The 26,921-nt window shown below is 42.3% G+C and overlaps 1 protein-coding gene across 4 annotated transcripts in view; it reads right to left on the bottom strand.

Annotated features, from left to right (window-relative positions):
- Window positions 1-889: 889 nt before the first annotated feature.
- The window catches only part of MCC (MCC regulator of WNT signaling pathway), a 202,635-nt gene continuing 176,603 nt past the window's right edge, over window positions 890-26,921 (bottom strand). For all 4 annotated transcript variants that reach the window (XM_035099855.2, XM_035099856.2, XM_035099857.2 and 1 more), the window contains 8 exons: window positions 24,663-24,803; window positions 23,163-23,263; window positions 19,677-19,860; window positions 13,306-13,540; window positions 12,787-12,993; window positions 12,017-12,114; window positions 3,088-3,210; window positions 890-2,649 (listed from right to left, as the gene is read on the bottom strand). In XM_035099855.2, the coding sequence (XP_034955746.1) occupies window positions 2,469-2,649; window positions 3,088-3,210; window positions 12,017-12,114; window positions 12,787-12,993; window positions 13,306-13,540; window positions 19,677-19,860; window positions 23,163-23,263; window positions 24,663-24,803 (1,270 nt within the window). In that variant the 3' untranslated portion in view covers window positions 890-2,468. The remainder of the gene's footprint in view (window positions 2,650-3,087; window positions 3,211-12,016; window positions 12,115-12,786; window positions 12,994-13,305; window positions 13,541-19,676; window positions 19,861-23,162; window positions 23,264-24,662; window positions 24,804-26,921) is intronic.

The raw sequence follows: 26,921 nt of genomic DNA, 5'->3' as shown, positions 1-26,921 counted from the left end.
CACCAGGGTTGGTAGCAAAGCGTGCCTCTAATATAAACATCCTTCAGGATTGAAGAGGAATGTATACATTCTATAAATACCTGGAAAGGTGCAGGTAGGAAGCACTACATGTATTTTCCAGGAGGCATTCAGGTCAGCTGAACTGGCCACACACACCCATGCACCACATAGCTTCTTTAATCAGAAAGGCTGGTTCTGTAAGATGTTTAAGCACTGAACATAAGAAAACTGGTTAGTGGGAGGGTTTAAGAAAGGTACCCCATACTGTATAGATGATGGACAGAAAAGGTTTGGGGCCTCTTTGGAGATGATCTAAAGAAATAAGACCTGAACTGAAATCCACCGAGATTCTATTGCTCCTGCACCATCAACTCATTTAACAGATCTTATTCAAGACAATACAGATCACAGTTACCAACTAGCCTCGAAGATGTCACTGCTTATCCTTTAAACATGCTAAGGTGAAGGAGTCGCTCTTGGACCAGAAGGTCCAGTTTGGGTAGCAGTGACCATAGCTGAAAGGTCTTTCCCCCTGGAGTTGGACAACCAAGGCCTCCTGGACCAGAATTAAGTGTTATACCTTGTCCTCTCCAAATCTTAACTTAGGGTGGCATTAATTCATTTGGAGAAACATTAACATAGTTTGCATGTAAACTGAATTTTGCTTAAGGAAAGCCCATTAGGATGAAGGGCAAAAGATGACCAAAACTGTCCATCTACTATACAGCTTGCCACATGGATAGATGTGCTATATCGGAAAACAACAATGCAGCAGACGGACAACAAATCAGGTATAAATGAGAGTTAAACATGCATTACTTAACATTAATTTTCACATATTTGCCCTCTTCCTGAATGCTAAATCTTAAAAATATGGACAGACAGAGCAGTGGTTGCCAAACTTGACCCTCCCAACTGTTTTGGGATGGGACTACATTTCCCATCATCCCTGGCCACTGGTCCTGTTAGCTAGGGATGGTGCGAGTTGTAGTCCAAAAACAGCTGAAGGGCCAAGTTTGGCCACCACTGCCGTAGATGCACCTGGACATTCCACCCCCTTAGTTTGAACAGGTAAAATACCACAACACAGAAGAGAAACGGCAGCAGAAATCCCAAAACCTGTCCAGAAAAGCACATGATCTGCTACAGTGAAATTATGTGGAAGGACTTGGGACTTGGCTGCTTAGAGAATCAGTCCGGGGGGGGACATATAAAGAGCAAGGCACCATAGAGTTGCTTGTGCCGCAGCTGACACTCCTCCCTTGATTCCCAGGATGTTTGCCTAGACTCCCTCTTCCTGCCACCAATGAGTTATTGCTGCATTTATGTCTAGAGAAGAACAGAGGCTAGAATATTAAAGATAAGTTATACAAAGAACTGACGTAAGGCAACCTGTTGCACTCCCACTGATAACGATGGGTTTTGCAGGGCCAAACTAGCATCATAATAGCACTTTTGCAAGTGACTTCATACAGCTTTTCAGGGAGCACCACCCTACATTCATTTGATTAGGCACATTCTTCTTTACAACCTAAACCATGTTCAGCCTCGGAACTTGATGATTTGATTATGCTGACACTGTACAGCAACTGCATCTACTCCCATTTTAGGGTGTGTGTGTACAATTTTGTACCACCTCTACCTGGATCGGAAAAACAGTTGGCTTGCCTGCTTTCATTCCGCTGGTATGTCTAGAAGAGAGAGGTTCAAATGGCAAAGCACCCTCCTGTTAGATGGAGGGTGTCAGGCACTGGGTCAGCATATTCAAAGCTCCTTTGAATTTCCTCTTCCTTTTGAAATACTACTTCCCATTTGAAATCTCACTTGGCAGCACTAGCTGCACACATGCAGAGCTGGTTGGCTCCAGTCTCCCGGAGAGGAAAGAGTCACAGTACTTCTTCCTTAGATGTGTCTTGCGGGGCTATGGTAATGTTTGCTTGGGCTTAATCTGCGGCCAGAGGCTAACTACAATAAATGTCTGGCTCTCCCCTTAGTAAGTGCCTGATCATTTCTACTGAAGAGAAGGAGCCAGAGGAGATGGGATAGAGAGAATTGCTACCCATTCAAATGAAACCTACCTGTCCCATGGCCTTTAAACATTCCCTCAAAAAATGCAAGGGACTCAAACGAATGTTCTCGATGCATAAGAACAGTAGGGTGTTTGTGACCGTAAATTTGGAGGAAGGAAAAGGGAAATTTGGGGGGGGGGAAGTTACATAGAACATTGATAAACTGATACATTAACCATCAGGCACTATCTGATATGCACAGCCATCCAAAGCCTTACTTAAATTTTTGGCTCCTCCAGATGGCTATATATTGCCAAAGTCATAACTCCTCTTTTTGAGGCACTGACCTCCACCTTTCCCAGATCCGCCTGTGTGTTCACCACCTAAATGAGTCTTTCCAGGAGACAAATTTGCAACGCACATGGATTCTTTTCAAAATAAAAAAATCTTCCCCTCTACTTAAAGTGACGTTTCATTGGTATGGGGCCTCGAGTTCTCCTCTTCTAGCAAGGCAATTCTTTGTTTGAGCATTCTCACTTGGGTCTCGTGCCTTTCAACCATCGCCATCATTTGGGATTCCAGTTTCTTCAGCTTGTTTTGATGCTTCTTCTTTGCTTTCTCATAGGCAGCCACAAGGTTACTGTTGGAAAACAAGCAGCAACAGGTCATTCTGGGGTGTTTCATGTGAGAATCTCAAATCCACATCTTAGATGCAGATATCTGTTATTTTCTGGGTAGCATCTTCCCCACTTCCAACCCCAGTTGCCCATGCAACTTTTATTAAGTGGGTAGACGATTTTACAGTTTTCATTGCTTCTGGGGGCATAGATGCAAAGCTGTAGCCTGCTTAAGAGTACAGTTAGTTGCTTTATTTGCATACTTCTTTTCTGAATAACTTTCACTCAAGGTGGTTCACAATAAGCACACAAGTTTCAAACATAAATAGTTCCAGTTCAGTGTCACACATTACTTAGTTGAGAGTCCTGCATGGATCAGATGACCTCAGGGGTCCTTCCAACTACAGTTCTATGATTCTAGTGTGTACTGCCATTTGGCCAGGGTGGGCGAGATCCTTTACCTGTTTGCTCTTTTCAGGTCATTGACGAACTCTGCAGACTGCTGGTGCCGGATTTCACTGCTCTTTGTCAGTCTTTCTAAGGCACTCACCAACTCCTGCACTCTGCCTTTCAGCTTCTTTTCTCTGAAAAAGCACAAAGCGTAATTATTTATCACTACACATTTATGCCTGAAGAACGAGTAGACCCAGTGTGGTGTGGTGGTTGAAAGTGGAGGATTAGGACCAGGAAGAGTAACCTTGGTCCAGATACAGACTCTCAACCTATATCCTTCATAGGGGGGGGGGGTTGTGAATATAAGGTGGGGTGGGGAGATTGTGTATGGCACCTTGAGTTTCTTGGAGGGCAGGTGAGATATAAATGGATAAATAGTTCAAAATCACTGGTATGGAATGCACATAGACAACTGGAAGTTGCAGCTGCTGTTGTGTAACTCTTGGAGTCAAGGAAGCCACAAGGGCACTTACTTCCCACACTTGTGTTAACCCTCTTTCCCAAGGGTTGATGTTGTGTAAAGGAGCCACCACAGAGTTTCCTCCTGTGTGATCCAAGTCTTTCCACCTTAGCCCTACAGCACGAGAAGCTGCAGTAGTAGTAGGTCTAAAGTGAAGCATTCATTAAAAATAATAATAAAAATAAATAAATAAAGTGAAGCATTCATAAGAAGGTGTCTCCTTGATCTCTTTAACAAGAGCCATCCAGGGGCCATCTCCAAGGTAAAAGAATCTCAGATGTGATCAGTACAATCGTGTCTATTTTGCTGTTCTGCATAGACAAAAGGCACTTAACTGAGTTCTTTCTCATTGTTCTAGCTTTAACTTGTGTTTTCATTGCACAATTAAGCTTGTGAAAGGTTGTAACTGGCATTCAGAATAAGGGCTCTAAGATAAGGCAACCACTTAAAGTTCTGATTGTTGCAGAGGAGGAAATGGTTCTAATCCTGGGAGCTACAAAAAGTATTCTCTTTCCCCTTGACAAGTGAGATCAGTGATGTGGAATGGCTTCCAGGCACTCAGCAACACTGCAGAAGTCTCTGAGAGACTGGTGCCACTTTGAAGGAGATGAGAAGTTTGTGCAAGCACTATCTGAACATGGCTTACTGCAACCTATAAAACAAGCCACTGGGGAAGAGTTTAATTAGCGCATAGACTGGCCTGTAGATGGCACTGTCCTACTATGTCAGGAAGTGTCACAAAGGAAGAGAGTTCAGCAAAATAATAATTTTTTTTGAAAAAAAAGATGTGCTGGAAATGCATTTAAAATAGTAATCACTAGTCAACATATAGCTAGGGGAGTGGGCCTCAATTGGCGATATAATAAATACAGTAGTAAGATAGGGAAAGAGGCAGCTTTGTGTCATACGTGAAAAATATCTAAACAATTGTCAAGTATCCTAAGAACCTGGGAGAAATTTCAGTTTCTTAAAACTGCTCACGGCAATCAAAACACATTTGGATGAATATTTGTGCCTCCTTAAGAATAGATGCTTTTTGTATGAGGAATGGCTAACCTGTTGATGAACTACAATACCTGTCATCCTGACAAATAGCCATGCTGGCTGAGGTTGGTGAGAGTTTTGAGTCTTACAATATTATCAGTTAGTGAGCTATAAGATTTAATACCCTCAGGACCTGGGTTCCACTGATATTCAAGTTCCTTTCTATAGAATGGAAGCTAGAAGATATACATGAAGCTGCAAGAGTGCAGTAATCCCAAGATTTGCTGCTTTCTGAGTCCTATTCAAATTTATTTTCATAGTAATAGCTTTTTACCCAAACACATAGATTCAACAACATGTATTTTATAAAGTACTCTTCCTAGATCCAAAGAACAGCTGGTTTTTATATTTTCAAAAATCAGCCACTGAGAATCAATCACCTTAGAATGTCTTAGCTACCGTGTTTCCCCTTTTTTAAGACGTAGTCATTATATAAGCCATAGCAGGATTTCTAAGCAATTGCGCGATACAAGCCATACCCCGAAAATAAGACATACTGATAGACCCTTCACCCACTAGCAATAACCCCCCTCCTGCCAGCCAACTCCCCCCTTAAAAATCTCTCCCCATTTTGCTGTCGCTCCACAGACACGTATTTCCTTTAAAAGCTTGTAAAAATGCACCGAACAGCCGTAGCTGCTGGCTGCCGAAGCCTTGTGATTTCTCTTCCCCGTTTCTGAGAGCATTTTTTTAAATAAAAAGATCCAAAAATAATTTTTTTAGCCAAGCTGTGTAAGCTCTACTTGGTGAAGGGGAGAAAAGTGGGGTGGGGAGGAGATGAAGGCACGAGGAAGAAAAGAGGGGCGATTGAAGAATGCAAAGGCTGTTTTCCCTTTTAGGGAGAGACCTCCGTGCGCGCGTCTGTCTCTCTCTCCCCCCCCCCTGCGTCTCTCTCTCTCTCTCTCTCTCTCTCTCTCTCACACACACACACACACACACACACACACACACACACACACAGCCCACCTCTCGCTTCCCCCCACCTTTCCCTAAATTCCCTTCCATTCAATGCACGTTGATTTCCTCTTAACGGGAATCTCCCGTGTCTGATTGTTGTCTCATTGCTTTTACCGGGCATAAAGCAGCCTTTTAAAAATCCTGCTGCAGTTTTCTTTCTACCTTATGCTGCTTGGTTGTCTGTGGAGCTGCCCCTTTAAGGATTTGTAAGTAGTCTGGATCGCAGTCCTTGCCTTGGGGACTTTTATTTATTTATTAAGGACTTTTTCCTTCGCTGTTTGCGAGCTGCTAAAAGGAGCTGCTAAACGCTGCTTTACACAAAAGTTAAACTGCCGGTCCTAACAACACGTGCTTCCTCACCTCGCTGGCTCAATTGCTTCTCAATTGCTACCATTTACCAAGTCAGCAATCTTAATTGCTGCTTAGCTGGCTTCTTTGTTCTCAGCAGGTAGCTTCTTTGCTATCAGTGATAGCACTGCAAAGTGCTATGTTGTTGGAACTTCAGACAGTCTTGCAGTCTTGGGCAGCTGGCTGGTAGAGATCCTTACTTGCTTTAGGTATAGGCTACTGCTAGGACTGTATCACACAGATAGATTCCATTATACTGGTTTAGATTTAAGAAGCTCCAGTGTAGCAGATTGCTATTAAGTGAGTCCCCACCTTGGAGGAGAGAGAGAGCAGCCCTTCGCGAACATCCCAGGGCCGGGGAGAGAGGGCTGCACCAGGGACGCACACACCTCCCTTCCCTCAGACTCGTAATAAAAATACCGGTACCAGTAAGACATCCCACCAAAAATAAGCCACCCTGTGGTTTTTTGAGAAAAAAAAGTAATAATACGGTGTCTTAAAAAGGGGGAAACACGGTATAACCTGGAAAATGCATAGCACCGAGGAGAGTTGCATAATATATGAAATTTGATACCTCTTCCCACAGTCTTAAGAATGCTACCTTTGCAGTCTTTATGCTTTTAAGACCAAGCTGGCTTTTTTACTTTCCCATCCTTGCTTTGCATAACGCTCCGCCTAAAGAAGTGTTCTGGAGAACTTCAAAGATTGCCTGCTATTCTGTCTCTCTTTTTTTTGTCGGCTTAATAAAGATATTGACCTATTCTGGATTTGAGGAACAGTTTTTCTAGTAAACCACAAACCTGGATTAAAGGCAAATTGTTTGTTGCCTGCTTTGGAAAAAAGTTACTGTGTGCAGCTCCCTATTGCAACAATTTGGTGAGTGATGGGCCTATCATTCCTTTCTGTGTAGTAACATGCAACAAGGAACAATAATGCATTGTTCAACTATAATAATGCTGTTGGACAGATAAGCCCGTGTTACACTGCGTGAGTCAGGACTACTGAGCCTTTCCTACCTGGGAGATGCCAATGTCTGAACCTGGGCCCTTCTACATGCAAATAACATGTTCCACCTACAGTTTCTCCCCTAAGCATCGGTTCATCCTCCTGGCTGGCAATATAAACTGAACACAGAGATGCATCGGCTAACGTGAACTCCACAAAACATTTTCAAACTAATGCTGATAGTTACAGAACAACCGTTATTCAGTCATCAATAAAGGGAATACACTTTTGTTAATGGTAGATACATGTAACTAAGTGCTTTGCATTTCTGTGTTCCTAAATAAAAGTTAAATCACACTGTACAGCTAAGGTGGGACATTAGCAAGAGTGTATTTCACCATCAGGACATGGTTTGGGCATCAAAGTATGGTGTCAAAGAATATTTCTCTCCCCAGCCCCAAACATCCATTGCACAAGTATTCTCATGATAGCGGAAAGAAATCTGCAAAATTCTTCTGTGAAGTATACCTGCTTTTCTGGAAGGTGTTTCTCAAACATTCCTCCCCCAGCCATACAAATTCAGTAATATGCACATATATTTGTCAATGCCAGATAACAAGGGTAAATTCAATCATTTGCTAAAATGTGAAACATTGTCCTGGTTTAGAGAGAGCGTGCTATTTTGCCTTTTATTAGCATATGGGCATTTTCACGGACAGGTATAACGCATCTCCACTCTCAATAGGTTAGGGACCCCCTTTGACTAAGGAAAGGTTGAGGAAAGATGGTATTAATGAAAAGGCAGGAATCCCTGCACCCTGCAGATGGCCACGTCATTATCAGAAGTGCTCTATAGCCTCTGTTACAATCTGTCTCAGGATTTGGCACTGAACTGTAGCAGAGCCCCCACTGCTTAATGTACATGGTAATTAGGTCATGGAAAGAGCGAAGTGTGGAATAAATGCTGGCAAGAAGCTGTGAGCACAATGCTTTGGAAGGAGCAATGGGTTTGCTTTAATACACAATCCTGAGTTGGCATCTGTGTGTAACTACTGCAGTGTAATTTTTGCTATCACTTTTTAATTGGGTATTGTATGTTTGCAGTACAGTACTGTATTTCATTTTGATTTTGCTTCTTCAAGCACTTCTGGAATCCAAGAGAGGACCAATCTCATCAAAATCAATTGTCTTCCTGAAAAGCGGCTGAACAGGTCCTAATCCCCACAAAATGCGTATGTTTTTAAAAGAGGCACATACAAAGTTTTTTGTTCTGCAGCCCGTTATTAGAATGGCCGTGTCTTATAACAGAGGTGCTTCACCAGCCTAGACCAGTTTTTGCCAGCATCACTAAGGGCACTAGAGCAAAACTCCCTGTGGAATAGTATCTTAGGTCACAGAAACATCCATGCTTCTTGGCTAGCACAGACTCATGACCACCTCAGCAGCAAGATCAAAAAGTCATGAAAACCTGCCTTCTATACTGGACATTCAACAGAGTAGGAAGCAGTACTGTTGCCAATAACTTAGAAATACAAACACCCGCCCAATAAAGGTCATTCTGCTGAGAAGGAAAAGGACCAGACGACCACAATTAAACTGAAAATAATCTATTATTATAGCAAGCCACCATGGTGCAGCAGACAGCTCCTTTTTGTTATTGGCTACTTTTGTAGAGCCAGGTAGAGCTGGTTTGTGTGAGAGCTATGCAAGGCTACTGAGAGTAGATCTGAGCCTGTATTTTTGACACCCGCCTGATGTGCCACACTGCTAATTTACAGCTCACTTTTACCCTAAATGAGCCACTGTATCAGTTTTTGTTTTTTTGCAGTTGGCAAAATAAAGATCACAATCTACTCCACATAGCTGTTGTAAGTAGGAATAAAAGAGGTGTGTGTAGTTTTGGGGCTGTATATAATGCCATCAATGAAAAGCAGTTAACAGTAAAATCTCAAGAATCAGAATTTAACCTTTTAAACATAGGTATTCTAAGTTATTGGCAACAGTACTGCTTCCTACTCTGTAGAATGTCTAGTATAGAAGGCGGATTTCCATGACTTTTTGGTCTTGCTGCTGAGGTGGTCATGAGTCTGTGCTAGCATGGATGTTTCTGTGACCTAAGATACTATTCCACAGGGAGTTAAGCTGAAATCATTGCACTTCATGCAATTGTTCACATAATTCATCCTTAAGTGGACTGGCTTTTGGTCAATAATTATCTGTTCCAGATTTGAACTGGGGAAGTAAATCTGAATACCTTTGTATTCTCCTTGCTAAACTCAGTAATCATGTACAATGCATTTTCCCCAAAAATAAATCTCCGTCTCAAAAAAATCCCATGTCGCAGATGGAGAGGGGAAGCATTTACTCCTACCTGTTTCAAAGGACTGGCAGTTTTTGAATCTCTCCCTTCTTCTCATCCATTTTTCATAGAATCCTAGAAATCTGAGTCAACCCATCCTCACAAAAAAGCCTCTGTTAGGTCATCTCATCCTCTGCCTTGCCAGTGCATTATTGTTCCCTACAGGACATTTCTCTCATTCCCTTTTCCCTGGGGAGTAACTGCTGTAAGTGCTCATAACCTGTTGGTGAATTTATTAAGGATGAAGCCAAACAGGCAAAGGGGGGGGGGGAGTGCGAAGCAAATGATCGCTGTCTACGTGTGGCAAGGAAAACACACTGTAAGCATTACAAGAAGGAATGGTGCTGAACTTATACTAGAGCTTAAGGCTGCAGTCCTGTCCCCACTTCCCTGGAATAAGCTGCACTAACCTCAATGGGGACCAGTGTCTGAATAGACATTTAAGGCTCCAACAAACAGTAGTTTTTCCTACATAAACAATTACATAGGAAAAGCACTCATATCACATGGTTTGAAATACACAGCATTATCAAAGAAAGCCTTTCTTTCTACCGCCAGAAACCACCATACAATGATAATTCACTTAATTTACTATACAGTGGAACCTCGGTTTATGAACACCTCGGTTTATGAATTTTCGGTTTATGAATGCCACGGACCCATCTGGAACGGATTAATTCATTTTCCATTACTTTCAATGGGAAAGTTCGCTTCAGTTTATGAACGCTTCAGTTTATGAACAGACTTCCGGAACCAATTACACCCATGCTTCAGTTTATGAACATTTCAGTTTAAGTACTCCGCGGACCCGTCTGGAACGGATTAATCCACTTTCCATTACTTTCAATGGGAAAGTTTGCTTCAGTTTATGAACGCTTCAGTTTAAGTACTCCGCGGACTGTCTGGAACGGATTAATCCACTTTCCATTACTTTCAATGGGAAAGTTCGCTTCAGCTTATGAACGCTTCAGTTTATGAACAGACTTCCGGAACCAATTGTGTTCATAAACCGAGGTACCACTGTACTGTACTGCAGAAAAGTGTTGTCTGTAGTGCTAGGGAAACACTACGGAGTGCAACTCCTGAACTTTTTCTTTTCTTTTAAAGAGCAGAAGGGATAACATAATCTGCTAGAGTGATGGGGCAACTGGTGGACCCTGCTTGCTCTGACAAGTGAACAAAGTGATAGTCAAGGCTTTCAATGACTCATGTAACAAATCACCGTAGACCAGGGGCAGGTTTTATGGCCAGTGGGTCAGATCCTAAATCTTCGCATCCCCTGGCAGAGAGTGATGTCAGGTGATGCTGCACTTTGAAAGCCCAATGGTCAGGACTTCATAGCAAAGTGCAGGGCTGTTTGAAAGCCCTTTGCAAGCAGCTCCACACTACTCCTGAAACTCTAGAAAAGTCGGTTTAAAGAGCAGCACCTGGCAGTTTACAAAGGGCTGTTTGATTGCTGTTTTGTCTACTGCACTGATTAGACTAAATCCCCATTAACGAAAAAATCACTTTCTTTATATATAAAAAAAGCACATAAGACGGGTGCTGATCCTATAATTGTGATGATCTTCGATATACTGTATTTAGGCTGCAAACCTATGGAAGTTTACCTGAAAGACGGTGGAGCTTATTTATGGGTAAACATGCATTGGGTTATGCTGCAAATGCTATACTTGTGACAGTAAAAGGTTGCCCTAAGCATGCAACAGATGAAGTGCCTTTTGTTAATTTTGACCAGCTTGAGGGAACATCATTAGCAAATGCAGGAGCAACAGAACTGATGGGCTTGTACCAGAGTTCCATTTGCCGATAACACTGCATGCTTATGAAGATGGTCTAGCAACAGGGCTGAAGAACATGCTTTGAACCCTCTTTTTGTATTATGCCTTTCTTCACTCTGTGTTTAACAAGTCTTACCCTTAACACTTCACACCAATTTAGCAGGGAAGGAAGTTAGGCTTACAGGGTCTGTAATTTCCCGGATCCATTAAAAACAACCTGGTGTCAGGTCAGATAGTTCAGGTCAGTGATTCCAGTGATATATTATGGAATTTACTTAATAGCCCAGCAATTTGAAACCTCTGGGGTGAATGCTTTTAAGCCTGGGCGAATTGTTTCTTTTAAATTTGTCAATTGGTTCTACAACTTCATCTTTTATTTGATATTGTTTATCAGATGCACTGCCTTCCTGCTTACAACATTTTCTAAACAAAAATGTTCAGCTATTTGCTTTTTAAATTTTCTAAAATTTAGTATTATTCACCGTTTAAGAAATAGCTCAAGAAGAGCAGGAGTAGATGCTTTTCCATTCTTATTCAACCAATGAACAATAAAATCAATTGGAAGGGGTGGTACCTGAACTGGGATGGCTATTTGGGGCAATCCTACACATTTCCTGAATGAGATGTGGACCTTTTTCCAGTTACTCCTCTGTTGACCTAGTCCTTGTCTTCAGTTATTTTTTGTGCTACTATTAATGCAGAACCAGGAAGTCTAATTGTGCAGAGATTTGATCTCACTGAGATGACACTGAAATGCTATTCCCAGATTTGCAATGCTTCTCCCTTGGGGTCTTTCATTAACTCAGTCAGCTATTCTTGTGCCTCAGGGTTTTCATGTGTGATGTGGGAATTAGCAACAATAATTAAGCCCTCTATCTTTAGAGGCTTGAAGAAACCTGAAGGGACCATGTTGATGAGCGTTGCAGAAAAGTAAAGGAGGAAAGGTATTCTTAGGAAACTGCAGAGGTGCAAGGAAGGGTGATCGCTTAGTATCGGAACGATTTAAAGCCCCAAACCAACGATACCATGAAAATTTTGCTTACCGCCTAAGTGCATTTGCCAGTTCTGTAGTCAGTTCACTTTCACTGTAGGGTTTCAACTCAGCTAGCGTTAAAGATGCCGTGGTGCCATCTGTGCATTCCTGAAAAATAAAGCATAGCAAGTGGAAGTTGTAAAAAAAACCAGAGACATGTTTACCAATAATTTGCAACACCTTCATGCTGGATATTCTCCATTTTCTCCCAAGCACATCCTACATCTGTTCACGTTGCTTCCATTCATATAGCACCCTCACTCCTTGACTGATACCCCCTACACCTGATTACAGGTGAAACTCGGAAAATTAGAATATTGTTGAAAAGTGCATTTATTTCAGTAATGCAACTTATTATTTTTTATTTTTCTTTTAGTTTTTATAAATGCTTTCTTTTGGAAATTCCACAGTAACAAAACAAATAGAATAATGCAAAAATAAACATCGCTATTACATTTCATTAATTACATTCCATTTATAATTGACCCGCCTAACGACAAATAATTACAATTACAACAAATAAAAGCTTGGCATATCTTGCTTTGCATGTCATGCATCTATCTCATATATTGGTTTCACCCTTTAAGTTGCATTACCGAAATAAATCACTTCGACGATATTCTAATTTCCCAGGTTTCACCTGTATGCTCCCCATAGATGTACCTGTCACCCCTCCTCCTCTCCTGCCCTGTGAGTGATCCCTGGTATTCACAGGAATACTGTCTATGGACATCAAGGTTCTATTTAGTTCTCACCTGAAGACCCACGACAGCACCTCACCTTACTTGACTTGTCTTTGCTGCTGCTACTAGCTGAGCTTAGGGATCTCATCCTCTGCTCCTTTTGTTCTTCCACTTCTGATTTCAGGTGCTCGATGTGGACCAGGTATGCCTGTTCCTGAGCTTCCCGACTGCTCAGCTTCAGCTCCAGAGCCTTCTTCTCTTTTTCTAGCAGGTATAGCTGTGCCTTCAGCTCCGCCATTTCCTCCTGGTGGAGAAGCACAGAAGATCATGGTAGACTGCAGTTTCACACAGTTCTGCACAACCCGGGTGCAACATTCACACAGTGGCTGGTCATGCCGGCTCCTTAATATTTTGCTATATAGGGCAATGAATTTCATACTTTGTGGCCTCAGGCCTCTTGCTTCTAAGGCACTGAGTCTCCTGGGCCAGGTATTTATGGGGTGTTGTTTGCTAGGATTTAACGCTTTTCAGGTAACAAGAGATGCTGCAGCTACATCTTAAAACCTGGAAGCCCCGAAATACTGTAGCTCCGTTCATAGGTCCCTAAATGAAATACCTTCATTGCCATGAGTTCCTGCATGAGTACAGCATTTTCTAGATCCAGCCTTTGGCTGTCTCCGCGAGGCTTGACATCATAGCTGAGGGGATCGATATGAATGCTCTCCAACTCCAACATGGTCAGCTTGACAGCCGCCCTGTCATTCTTCAGCTGCTGAATGTAGTCCTTCAGCCTTTGCTCGTCCTCCTTTGTGAACTCTGTATCGCAGCTACTTGCTGTCGAACTAGTAGTGCTTGGAAGAGGGGGGGGGGAGTTATTTAGGAAACAGTAAGTCCCAATAGCGCTCAGTATATCGTTTTGTGTGAAAAGAACAAAATGCAACTATGTGCACATTATTTATTAAACACAGAGGCAGACATGTAGAAAAGTAAAGTTGTTTTGTTTATTAAGTTTTTTTAAAAAGTTTAAAGACCTGTTGACCTAACCGGGTGGTGTGAAAGATGTATTTCTGCCCAAGGCCCCAGAGGGATGTTGCCGATCCAGGGAGACATTGCTGGGTTAGAGGGACCTGTTATAACTAAGTTCCCTATGTCACCTATATACTTATTGCGAAAGGGAGGGGACCAACTGTCTTCTGCTTCACACTCCTAAGTTTTAAACGTCTACACGTGCAGCATAAAATGTATTAAAATGGTGCCATTTCAAACTAAAGATAAGGAATCACACTTTTAGTGTTGCCTTGTAATACATGTGTATAGCTGTCACCACACACCACCCTGCGCACTGAAAACTAGCTGTTCTGGAAGCTGGCTAGGGTAGAACGTCTCTCCCAGATGTGCTAGCTTTCTACTTGAAGGGATTTTTTTTAAATAAAAAAACATCAACCACCAATCAGGGGTGCCACTGCAAAAGGGCCTATCTCACCTGTATCCTGAATTGCCACAGCCAACTCTACTATCTCAGGATTTTATCAACTGTGGAGAGAGGCCCCTGGCACTCCTCATCAGGGTTCAACCTGAGCCATGGGTCACCAGTGCTTGCTCCTAAAGCCAGTTTCTGATACTGTGAAACAAGTGACTTTGACCACAAAAATGCCACTGAACATCGACTGTGTTGCCTTTCTACCAAGCCTCACTTCCTACACATCTTGGATTAGGGTCAGGGCTTGCAGGGTATGGTTTGATCACAGCCTTAGAAACCAACCCTTGTGCTCTTTAGGCCCACCACAACCTCGGCAGCTTTTAAGCCCCGAAGTTCCCCAACCTGCTGGCCTTTGGATGTTTTGGACTACAACTCCCATCAGCCCTAGTGAGCATGGCCATTTTACAAGCCAATGGAAAAAAATCTATCATTTGTTTTTATGCAACATTCCTTTTTGTAGGGTACAATTTCAAATTAGGAAGGAAAAAAGAGGAGAGAGAAACAAGGCAATTTGACCCCATTTTGTACATTAGCAGCTTAAAAAAATAAATTATAAGATACACATTGTAGAGTTTCTAAACAAGTCTAGGAGCAGACCTCATTAACGTCTTTCCACCACTCCAGTCTTCCAAAGAGAAAAAAGATTTGCAGAGGTTAATTGCAATGCTACTACCCATTCCTTAACATTCCACTCCTCGGCATAATTACAACAACACTAAAAAGGGATAGAAACAAGCCTGCTTTTCTTACAGTCTCACACAGAGACAAAGCTGCCTGCTGTCTCCTGAGGACCTGTAATCAGCTGCTGGTTGAGGGTTAAGTCATCCATTAGCTGTGCCTGTCTGGAATGCTGGATGTTCTCAGTTATCAGCAGGGGAATAAATCACTTTCTGCACCGGGTTGCAATATTTTCCCATCTTTCTTGACAAAGGAAGGGAAACACACACAGGGATACACACAAAGAGCATGGTTTCTATAGCCATGCTGAACATGGCTTACTCCTGAGGCAAAGGTTCATGAAAAGGGATTGCTTAAAGCTCAAAACTATCTTTCGCTTCTGAGAAGTGTGTTAGATGAAACGGCCTGTTGACATCGCAGAGGAGCTTTCCCCAATCTGGCGCCCTCCTGATGCTTGTGACTACAACTCCCATCAGCCCCAGCCGGCATGATCTTGTCGAGGCTTCCAAGCAGAAACACACAGAATTGGCTGGGATCCAAAGGTTTCCCTGAGCTACTCCTTTTCATGAAGTGTCACATTACACATGCTTTTAAATTGCAGCTTCTTGCAGTTTCCAACTGGTCTCTTCCCTCTCCAAGGGATAACAGGCGATAGGCAAAGCAGCAGCAAGCAAACAATTTTACTTGTTGTGTTTCCCTTCAATTCCAGGAGGAATTCAACGCTGCTGATACGGATTTGTTTAGCAGTGTAATAGTTTTGCTAGTACAAAAAGGGCTTCTGAAAAAGAAGGCAAAGGAAGCCAGCATGGTTCTTACGGCTGGTTGTGCAACAGATTGCTGAAGCCCTAGTACTTCCTGTTGCACAAGCTGCCGCAACCTTTATTTTCATCCTCATACTACTGCAACAGCTCTCAAGCTGGCGGGCAGAGAACTCTGAAAACCGGGCCTCCCTCTGCAGTAAAATCATGGCTGTGCTGTCTTGCTTTAAAATAAAATATACGGGCTTGAGGAAAACATGAATTAATTAGGGCTCACCATCAGAGAGAGAGAGAGAGATCAGGGTAGGGGACAAAAGAAATACACACCAAAGCTTCTGAAAAACTTTCTATGGGCTCATTAGACCAGTGTTTCCCAACCTTGTGCCTCCAGATGTTTTGGGACTACAACTCCCATCATCCCTAGCTAGCAAGACCAGTAGTCAGGAATGATGGGAGTTGTAGTCCCAAAACATCTGGAGGCACAAGGTTGGGAAACACTGCATTAGACAACATGACACAAGTTAAATCTTCACACTGACACAATTGTGAAGACCTAATTGCAGGGTGTGTGGAGAAAATTATCACCTGCCCTTAGTGGTGCAGGGGTGCACTGTCCCTCAAACACACTTCAGAGGACCTCCCTGGCCTCAGAAGTTTTGAAAAAGTAGTCCCCAGTCACTACTATCTTCTTTTGGAGCAAGGCACACAAAAGGGAAGTGGTGGTTCAACTACAAGTATACTTGAAGGAATTATTTTGGAACATTTCAGTCTGACTTCACGCCTGGAACTGTGACGACCTTTGTCAGAAGTGGAACAGGAGGAGTGTGGCCCCGTTGATTCTCCTTGACCTCTCAGTAGAGATCAATACCGTTGACCACAGTATCGGTGCAACTCTGGGTTGGGCGTGAGAGTCGCAGTAAATCCAGTCCTATCTCCAGGGTCATTTCTAAAGAACAGAATTGTGAAACTATTGCTCAACCCTATGAAAATCAATTTTAGTGTCCACCATGTTCAGTCTTGTTCCATGCGTTGTTGACATATGAAGTCACTGGGAAATGTCCTCAGGGGATTTGGAATGAGGTGCCACCAGTCTTCTGATGACACCCAGCTCTAACATTTTGTTCCTTCTGAATCGGGAGAGGCAGCTCAGGTACTGCACCGTTGTCTGGAAGTAGTGAAGAGCTGGACTGGAGCTGAATCTTGACAACATGAAGCTGGTGGGCTTTTGGGTCCATGAAGCAGGGACACTCCCTTCAGGAGAGGGTTGCACTCCCCAAGAGGAACAGCTCTTGAATCCAGCGCAGCTACTCATGGCCACATTTGGCCTTGGTGGTTAGGAGTGTCTATTTCCAGCTATGGTCCCTTCCAGGCAGAAAAACTGGCCACAGTAACCCATGTCCTGGTAATTTCCAGACAGGACTACTGTACTATATATGGGGCTGCCTTTGAAGATGGCTTGGAAACTGCAACTGGGCGGAAACCAGCAGCTGCTGGGCATCACTGGCTGGGTTCGCATTACATCAGCCCTACAAGATCTGCACTGGCTGCCACTTCAAGATGCTTATGGTGACTTATGCATCCCTAGACAACGTGGGTCCCAAATAAGGCATGCCTCCTTCCCTATCAATCGGCCTGGGGCTCAGCAGGTGAGGCCATACCTTTCAACTTTTTCTGGTGCAAAACTGGGACGCACGTCTCCTGGGGGCCTTTTCTTTAGTGATCTCCATGCTATAGAATGCCCTTCCCCTCCGAGGTGCACCTTTCACTGACAATATATGCTTTTCTTAGGCGGGCTAAGACACACCTTTCTATCCAAGCCTTTGGAGGAAGCGTGAAGTAATGTGAAGGATAATTTTATTTACCGCTTATGTGTTTTATGCTGTATATTTCAGATCGTTACCATATTATATCCTTTTATGTACCTACCCTGCCCTAAGACCATGTGGTGAAGGGCAGACTATAAATGCAACTGTTTAACCAGGCATTTGATGGCTGAAATATGCTATTCATTCCTGGCAATCTTGAAATCACTGCCTGAGAAAATGTGATTGTTTTTCATATTGTTATTCATTTGTTTGTGCCCTCAGCTCCTTTGGAAGGAAGGAATATAAAGCGATGATGATGATGATGATGATGATGATGATGATAATACTGTACTACTACTACTACATTGTTGTACTCTCCAACTAAATGTCTTGTAATGGAAAATGCCTTTGTATTGACCTCAACTATGTTCCACCTGACACGCTCTTACAAACACTCATGTAAGAACTCCAAAAACTGAACTGTGTGATACACTGCGGTATAAAGGATTTATTGGCTATCACGCGAGTGCTTTCCATCTATTATTAACAATACATAAATACAGCAGGTTTAATATATCATAGACCTCTGTCTAGGGTGGTACAAATTCAACATTTTATATTAGCTGAGGAAGGGTTCAGATTTCTGTCCTACTTTTGACTCCATTGATTGCCTAACTGACGGATTCAAATAATTAAGGGATCTTAATGCAGCAGATATTTTGATGGTAACAATTGTCCCTCCTAGCTTCACGGCTAGGCTTTCTCCATTAAAACAATTACGGTTTCTTAATATGCCACAGATTTTCTTCTTCTGTTTTCACAAATAAATTGGCAGTCTTGCTGGGATACTGCCAGCCCAACAAATTGAAATGCTAGCTATTATTTTTATTCACTTCACTAACAACAGCCTCTGTACTTCTTCTTCTTCTCCCCCCCCATTTTGTTGCAGTTGCTCCCTTTTACAGTCTTTAACCCCCTTGTCACCAGTGGCTGCTAGTGCATTTGTTCCCAGTGATGTGTTCTGCAATGTGACATTCAGCAGCTCATTCCTGATGCTGAAGTTAAGTCTGGGTCAAACTCCCATTTTGAAGAGCTTCAAACTGCAGGAGAAATTATTCACTTTGACATGAAAAGTCCTTGCCAAGGAGAAAGCCTCCCCCCCCCCACCCCCAAAGTTTACAAGAGGAGTTTCAACCGCCATGTTGAGTTATTTTATCTGCATACAGTTCGGCAGACAGATTCCAATGGCTTAAATTGTTTCGCCTGGTTGTGAGTATTTTTGGTCAAGGGGTATTCACCCTTTGGCCCTACAGCACATAAAGCAGCGGTGCAGCAAAAGCAGTTCCGAGTCTTGTCAGTGGCTGGATGGAGAAACATACTGAGACCCACCAAAGAAAGGCTGAATACAAATGAAATACGAAAATAAAATCGTCATTAACTTTCTATCATTTATGGACACTGGCTTTTTTTGGACTTTTTAAAGACTGAAGGCCACAACGCAATAAAAAAAATACTTGTGTAAGCCCAAGCAAGTATACACCATTAAGTCACACAATGAGAATTCTGCCACCTACTTTTAGAGACAAAATTCAACACTGACAAGCGTATTTTGATTGAAAATGAAGACAGATTGAATAAGTGGCTCTAAAGGTAAATTCAGTATTTGAAATTTCTTATTCTATTCTAAACTCCAAGTAGTTCACATACTGAACTGATGTTTTCTGCAGTTGCAGTCATGGAAGTTTCTGAGTTTTGCTTTTTAAAACCATAAATGCTGATAGAAAAACACTTTTAAAGAAACAATATTTTCATCTAACATGAAATGAATATATTTATGAAACCAGAACACAACTTGCGGCCACTTCAAAAATTTGAGGCAAAAGGCTACGAAGTCTCTAGCTCATTGGAAACCTTTGCAGAATGCAGGTACCTGCTTTAGGTTTCAATAAGAGGAGGGAATTGAGAGACAAAGAAAGGGCAGAGAAATCACTGAAGTAAAACAAATGGTATGAGTTTTCTCTTTATGAAATAGATCAGAATCACCCACACGCAACAAATCTACACAAACTTCTTTTTTGCACAGAGCCTGTTGAAAATCTTGAGAGAGTTCAGTCATCGAGGCACTGAAGTGATTTGTAACGAACACCAGTATAACCCAGCATGCCAATTTGAGGATAGATAGATAAGATAAATGAAAAACGACAGAATCTACTTCATTCTGAATGCTAAGGCCTGGGGATTAACAGACCCAATGAGCTATGCTTACCTGGTGTGGCTATTGGATGACAGGCTCTCCCAGGGCTGCACGCTGCAGCCGGTGACTGCAAACGCTCCACCGCAGCTACCGTCCAATTTCATCAGCAGGGCTTTTGCTGCGTTCTCAGCTGTCTTCCTGCAGTCATGAGCTCTTTTAAGCATCTGAGTGATGTTTTCATCACCTGTTTGGTCCCCTGTTTGCCAAGCAAATGATCAGAGCTATGCAGTACTGGAGATGGGTAATAAGCATTAATATGGGTAGGTGGGCTCTTAAACTGACATCCTGCGCTTCCAACTAGGAAGTTAGCGCCTACTTAAATGTCTGATAAAATAAACCGGGATTATAGCGGACCCACAGGCCACGATCCAAGTGCAGAGCATGGTTTCTGACTCTCCTCTTCAGAAAGCAGACTGCTTGACAATTGAGGGAAATGCTTGAGGTGGCTCCCATGAGGGTAGCCCAAGCAGATGAAGTCTGAGTTTTGGACATCCACACAGAACTGCATTTACGTGCCTAAGGACCACCATTGCCATAGATGAGATCTCTTAGTAGAGGCTGTCTTTTGTGATATTGTTCTCTTCTTGTATCAATTGAAGCAAAGCAACACCAGTTGGTTCTTACCCACCAAACTTACCCACCCATACAATTGTTTCGGCGACTGAAAACCACCACCCCTTTTTGCACCTCAGCTGGGAACCACTGTGTTTAATCATTTTTGTTTGTGTTTTATTCTCCGCATTTGTTTTGTTTGTGTGTGCAATGTACAATGGAGTCGTTGCTGGTGCATTTTAAAATTAAACACTTTTTGTTGTTGTAATGAAGTAATGTTTTGCATCTAAGCTGTGGCGCCCTGCAAAGCAAGGCTTATGTAATAATGACAGTCTCTATTTCAAAGGGTGAGAAAAAGGCATATTAACATATTTCATCACCTTTATAAATGTGAATTACATCTCTCCTATGTTACCAGGATACAGGGGAAACAAATACCCACTATGCGTTTCCATGTGATCCACATATGCATACTGCTAATACAAGGGGCATAAACACACATTGCCTCCTGCAAACTCATCTCTACAAGCTCACGCAATTGCAGCATAATTGCCATAGATGAGAACAGGCAGCAGAAAACAGGAACTATATCCCCAATTGTACTTGCTATGACTTTCCCTGGGTGGCATCTCTTTAATTTTAGAGGGTTGTGAAAAGCTTCTTGTTCAGTCATGTCCTTCCAGTGAATTACTTATAAAACTCATGTTAGTTTTTATTTAGGCTGATGACTGACATTTTATTGCTGCTTGTGTTCTTTATCATTTAAATTATTTTTAAATAGCTCTTTAAAATTTTCATTGAAACTTTTATCTGCGCTTAATTTCAGACTCTAATAATAGAAACACAGCATTAAAATTCCACAGATAAATGTGTTGCCTCATAAAGAAAAACAACAACACGCCCAATCCACAGGACTCAAAACAAAACACCGCCACATCTGTGGATCATTGACTCTAGTTTGCTGAAACTCATCCATCTTGTAACACTGAAGCCAGCTGGTCATTTTGTCCTTAGGAGCTTTCACATTATATTTCAGCGGCTCTTGAGAAGCTGGTGGTATAAATTAGATTTTAAAACAAGCAGTTTCCATGTCGCAGTAGAGCTTGGGAAACAACTTTTTTCTGGACCCAAAGGTTTCCCCCATGCCCTACAACTCTTGATTATAAACCTCAAATTGCCATTTCAGTGAGTTGAAAATGTGTGAAATCACACATTTTCCTCAACTTCTCTACAATAACAAATAATTGTAATCTTGATGTAATTTTCCTAAATGAACTAGGAATGTGTCTAGAAAGTGGCTCACTCAGTATTAGACCATGCTGTCCCTATAGTACTGGTTGTTGAGGTATAGACAGGGTGAAAATTCACAGTGAAATAATGGCGGCAGGTCTAGGGTGAGCTCTTTTGAGATACCTTCATCATCTTATTTGCATGCTACCTTTCCACAAAATGGGTCCCAAAGTGCCTCACAACATATCAAATAAATAATAAGCAGAAAAAAAATGATAAAACATGAGAAACTATTATATCTTGGCTGTGAGTCCTGGAAGACCTGCTCCTTGCCTTGCAGGCCTTTCCCCACTTGGCCTGGAAGGGCAGCGCTCTGAATGACTCCAGCTACAAAAGCTGAGACTGCTGAAGAAGCCTGAGACCATCTTGGCTGTCTTTTAGTGCCCAGGTCATCGAGTCTGAGTTTCAAAGCTGCCACTCGCCATGAACCACCATTGGCAGGACTGGCAGCAACAGCAGCAGATATGTTCTATGCTTATACTGTAGTAATGTTTTATTCTCTTGCTAATTGTACTGTTTTAAATTTGTGTTTTATACCTGACTTCCTTTAAATGCTTTCTTCTGAAACATTTCAAGAAAAACAAAAGCTTAACAGCTTTGCTGGGTTAAGTGTGCATTCTGACCTATTTTGTAATGTTTTAATTTTAAAACTTTTAAGATAGTATTTTAGTTTCCCGTTTATTATGTTGCTTTGAATGTATACTTTATATTTGACACCCTTTTGTAATGTTTGGCTCTGAATTGTTTTATTTTATGTTTTAATGTAAGGATCCAATCTGCTTTGAGATTTTTTTCTCAAAAGTATAAAGTGGTATAGAAATGAAAATAATAATAATAATAATAATAATTACATAAAAGTGTATCCCCTTCAAATTTCCCAGACTGACACACACACGACTGAGAGACAGGGCTCTACAAAACCAGTGGAACCTTTAACAAAAGCAATAAAATACACACAAGTGCATAAATGACAAGTTCCCGAAGTGTGTAGCAAGATTTGTATGAATGTGTTAAAAACTACAGTCATACCTCGGTTTAAGTACGCCTCGGTTTGAGTATTTTCAGTTTAAGTACTCTGCGAACCCATCTGGAACGGATTAATCCACTTTCCATTACTTTCAATGGGAAAGTTCGCTTCAGGTTAAATACGCTTCAGGTTAAGTACAGACTTCCGGAACCAATTGTGTTTGTAAACCGAGGTACCACTGTAACTTCTTCTCTCATACATGTGTCCAGCCATCATTCATTAAAGCCACTAAAAATTATGCAGTTGACTTAAATAATTATGATGCATTTACAATATTGGGATGGAAACATGTGATACAAATTAAATAGCACTTATTCAGAAATTGACTATACAAAATATGTGGCCTCCTTTGTACAGCCTTTGATGTTCCTCTTGGTGGGTTTGGAACCAAGCGCTTCAATTACCAACTTTCCTCAAAGTAAATTTCCTAGACACTATGGCTATTCTCATTTGATTGCAGTTTAGTTTGGGGTAGAAATGCGATTGAAAGAAAACATACTTGATTAATTGGAGGGCAGAGGTGGGAGGGGATTGCCTGAACTGTCACAAGGTGATTGGGTGTTGCAATCTACCCTTTGAGGGCAAAGTACAGAATGGACTATGGAGAAAGTAACTTATTGAGTTCTTACCAACAGACCCGACACCTGCAGCTCTGAATTGCCCAAGAATGAGGGACTGTTCACTTTCTGCCAATGCCAACAGCAGCTCGTAGGCTTCAATGCACTGTTCACTGGAAACAACAACAACAACGATTCACTATTTGTAACTTACGAGACAGGAAAAAGGCAATATAGGTGACAGCAGGACAGCAGGGAAGTGATGTCTGAAACTATGTCATTTTCTCTCTGTCTGTTAGCTGGGAAAATAGAATTTTCTTGCAGCTTAGGCTTGTTGATCCTAGCTAACCCCTACCTTATGATGCTGTAAAAGGCCCTGTGATCTTTGGATGAAGCACAGTATGTAAATTAAATAAAAAATAAATTATTTAACAGTCTGGGTTGCTAATGTGAGATAGAAAGGGTGACATGGCTGAACAACATCACAATACATTTAGACTGGGGAATTTCAGCTTTCAGTGTAGAACTCAATACTGCACTGAAGTGTAGAATGCAGAATGAGTCAAGGCGGCTTTTGTTTTCCTCTGACATAGTGCAGTTTGGTCCCATTGCCCTTTGGGGCATCAGAGAATGCCACAGCAAAAGACAGGACAACGGCTGGGATAAACTTGCACTAAAGAGCCAAAAGCCTTTTTACTTGAAACGGTTTGTTCATTGTGTTTTGCTTCAGCCTCTGGGCCTAACAGGTCATCATTTTAACTTTCCCAAGGCAACTTTCAGCACTGGCAATGTTTTACTTTGCTTTCCTTATAAGCAAGTGACTTATGTTAGTTCTATGAACAATACGGATTGTTTACTAAACTACTCTTAAGCCAACATTTAGGCACTTTGCTAAGTGCCATGAATGAGAATAACCTGCAAGGCAGTTAATGTACAGGTGTGAACTGAAGAATTATTAAATACTTGCAACATTCCATCTAAACCACTGCGTCTCTTGGGCTTGCAGGTCAGAAGGTCGGGCAGTTCAAATCCCCACAACAGGGTGGAGTTCTCGTTGCTCTGTCCCAGCTCCTGCCAACCTAGCAGTTCGGAAGCATACCAGCGCGAGTAGATACTGTAAATGGGTACCGCTGTGGCAGGAAGGTAAACGGCGTTTCCATGTACTCTGGCTTCCATCACGGTGTTCCGTTGCACCAGAAGTGGTTTAGTCATGCTGGCTACAAACACCGGCCCCCTCAGCTTGAAAAGCACCACACCCCATAGTCTCCTTTGACTGGACTTAACCTCCCAGGGGTCCTTTACCCTTTACCTAGTATCAAGCCAAATTGGCAACTCTTCATTTTTTCTGAGGCAGTCCCCAGAGAGCATGAAATGGACACTATCTTCCTACACGCTATCCCTGCCAACTCACACTGAGTAGAGTCCTAACAGTAACGGTCCAAGGTACGGAAGTGAGTAGTATTATGAGCATTATGTGTACTTACATGCCTTCAAGTCTCTTCCAGGAAACGAGCATTAGGTGAAAATGTACTACCTCGTTTATTTTGTCTCTTGCATTCTCTGTGCACCTACCTGTATTGCAAAGCGAGCTTCAGGGCGGTGGAATTGGATTCATATTTTCCAACCAGCATGCTCATCCTCTCCGCATTACTCTTGCACTCTTCCAGAGTTATTGTCAATAAATCATTCTGAGATTTTAAATGCTCAATGCGGCTGCGGAGTAGAAGAAAACCATCTATAAACTTTCACAGAGCACCTACTCAGCCCCACCTGCCTTGAACATTCTCCAAATGGCTCCATCTTAAAATGTGAAAAGTAATCTGGCCTTAATCATTTCCATCCATTACTGGAAAAGGCAGGGAAGGAATAAATAATGCAAACTGCATGAACAAGTCTTACGGAGAAAATCCTTTCACCAATAAAGCCGAATGAAAATGTGGGTGGCTTTATTATTATTATTATTATTATTTAAAGAAATGATATGGAGCTGCTTATATAGACACATTTCATTGCTGTACATTTATTCTTACCAATGCCCACCTCGCTCTTCTGTTCTCAACCTTGCGGTTTGTTTTGCTTTAAAGGAGTTCTGCAGCTATCTGGCCCAGGTAGAGCATCACATGAAAATACAAAAACTAGGGTTGCCATACGTCCAGGCAGAAATCGGCAAAATGTCAAAAACCTCTCTTTTGAGATTTTGTGAAAAAAGCAGCTCAACAACTCTTGTGTCCTTACAGCTTTGTGAGTAGCTCCCTGTACTGCATTGTCACAAACTGCTTTTAAAACTGTCCTGGGTTTTCAGTACTGGAAAAGTTTATATGATGCAGCTTTTCAAGAGCCAAGGAGGCTGCTGCTATAAGAGGGTAAGTCAAAAGCCCTATTGAGGTCATGGAAGCAGTTATCTGTGCAACTCCCTACATCAGTGATACAATTCACTATATCAGTGGTGGGGAACCTCTGGCCCACAAGCCTCGTTAAAGCCCACCAGGCCTCCCCATTTGGCCTATGAACATATTTTTCCTTACACTAAGGGATGGGCATAGAATTCATGGAAGACTGATTTGAAAGTGGACTCATCTGATTCAATCAGGATCATGGGCGATGACAGGATTTATGTTGGGGTAAGGAGGACACCCACCTGTCACCATCTTCTGTCTGGCTCTGACAAGCAGATTTGGAATGAAATGCCTCAACAACTTTGGACCCCCAAGTGCTCAAAACAACCTGTCAAAATCTTTAGTCATTTGTGTATCTTAGGTAGGCTGACTAGGTTGGGAGTTGGCACACCGATGATAGCCATACCTGCCAAGTTCCTGCCGGAAAAATAAGGGATCGGCAGACCGGAAGTAGCGCTGCTGCCATTTTGGAACTGGGCAGAGAAGCATCAAAAGTCGCTTCTGAGCATGCTCTGCCCAGTTCCAAAATGACCGCCACACCAGAAATCGCTTCTGCGCATGTCCAGAGACTCCAGACATGCGCAGAAGGAGCCTCCCCCGGCCGGTAAGTAAACCGGGGGGAAACAAAAAAAAAATCGGTTTTTCCAGCTGGGAATGGCTGGAAAAACGGGGGTTTCCCGGGAAATATGGGAGACTTGGTAGCTATGATGATAGCCAGGAAACTATATTTAAATAAAACACTGGCTCACAACACAAACTTCACACCGATCCAAATTGTGAACGTGAATAAACTGAACTATATCATTGACTGAGGCCTAAGGGCAGTTCTGCTATATAAATAGCTTATGGGAAACTTCCAGTCATTTCTAAACAGGCCCTACAGGTGCACACTCTCAGGGGAAAATGCCAGAAACTATGAGAAGCTCCCCGAACTGAGCTACCTGCAATGCGATTGGTCAGTTCGCAGAAGCCATGCCTATCTCTCAGTTGGGTTGCAAATGCACCACAACGTCATCCAAGTGACCTCAGCAAGCATTTCAATTTCAAATATTCTGATATTTTCTACTTCTTAATTAAGTAATAAGTATTTTTATTCATTTACTTGAATTGGGGGGGGGGAGCTGCTCCCCTGCCTCCAGGCTACACCCATGTTCAAGATCCTGATTAGATCATGGGTCCCCCTTTCAGAACTCACATCCCTATGGATCCCTTTATGAGGAGTCCGAGGGCTGCCTCTGTCTGGTAATGCTAGCAATGTTTTTTCTTCCCTTTGGGAAAGCTCAGTCATCCAGCTGCCAATAGCTGGGAGAAGTGAGCACACAGGGTTTACTGCTGCTGTACATTTTGAATAGAGTAGAGCAAATCTCCCTGGGAGCAATGGGAGTCGATGACACTCTGTCAGTCTCAGAGGGAACTGTACAAAACAAAAACAAAA

The sequence above is a fragment of the Zootoca vivipara genome, chromosome 11, assembly GCF_963506605.1.
Source record: "Zootoca vivipara chromosome 11, rZooViv1.1, whole genome shotgun sequence".
Lineage (NCBI taxonomy): Eukaryota > Metazoa > Chordata > Lepidosauria > Squamata > Lacertidae > Zootoca > Zootoca vivipara.
The sequence above is the reverse complement of the archived record's forward strand: the minus strand, read 5'-3'. Positions and strand labels throughout refer to the sequence as shown.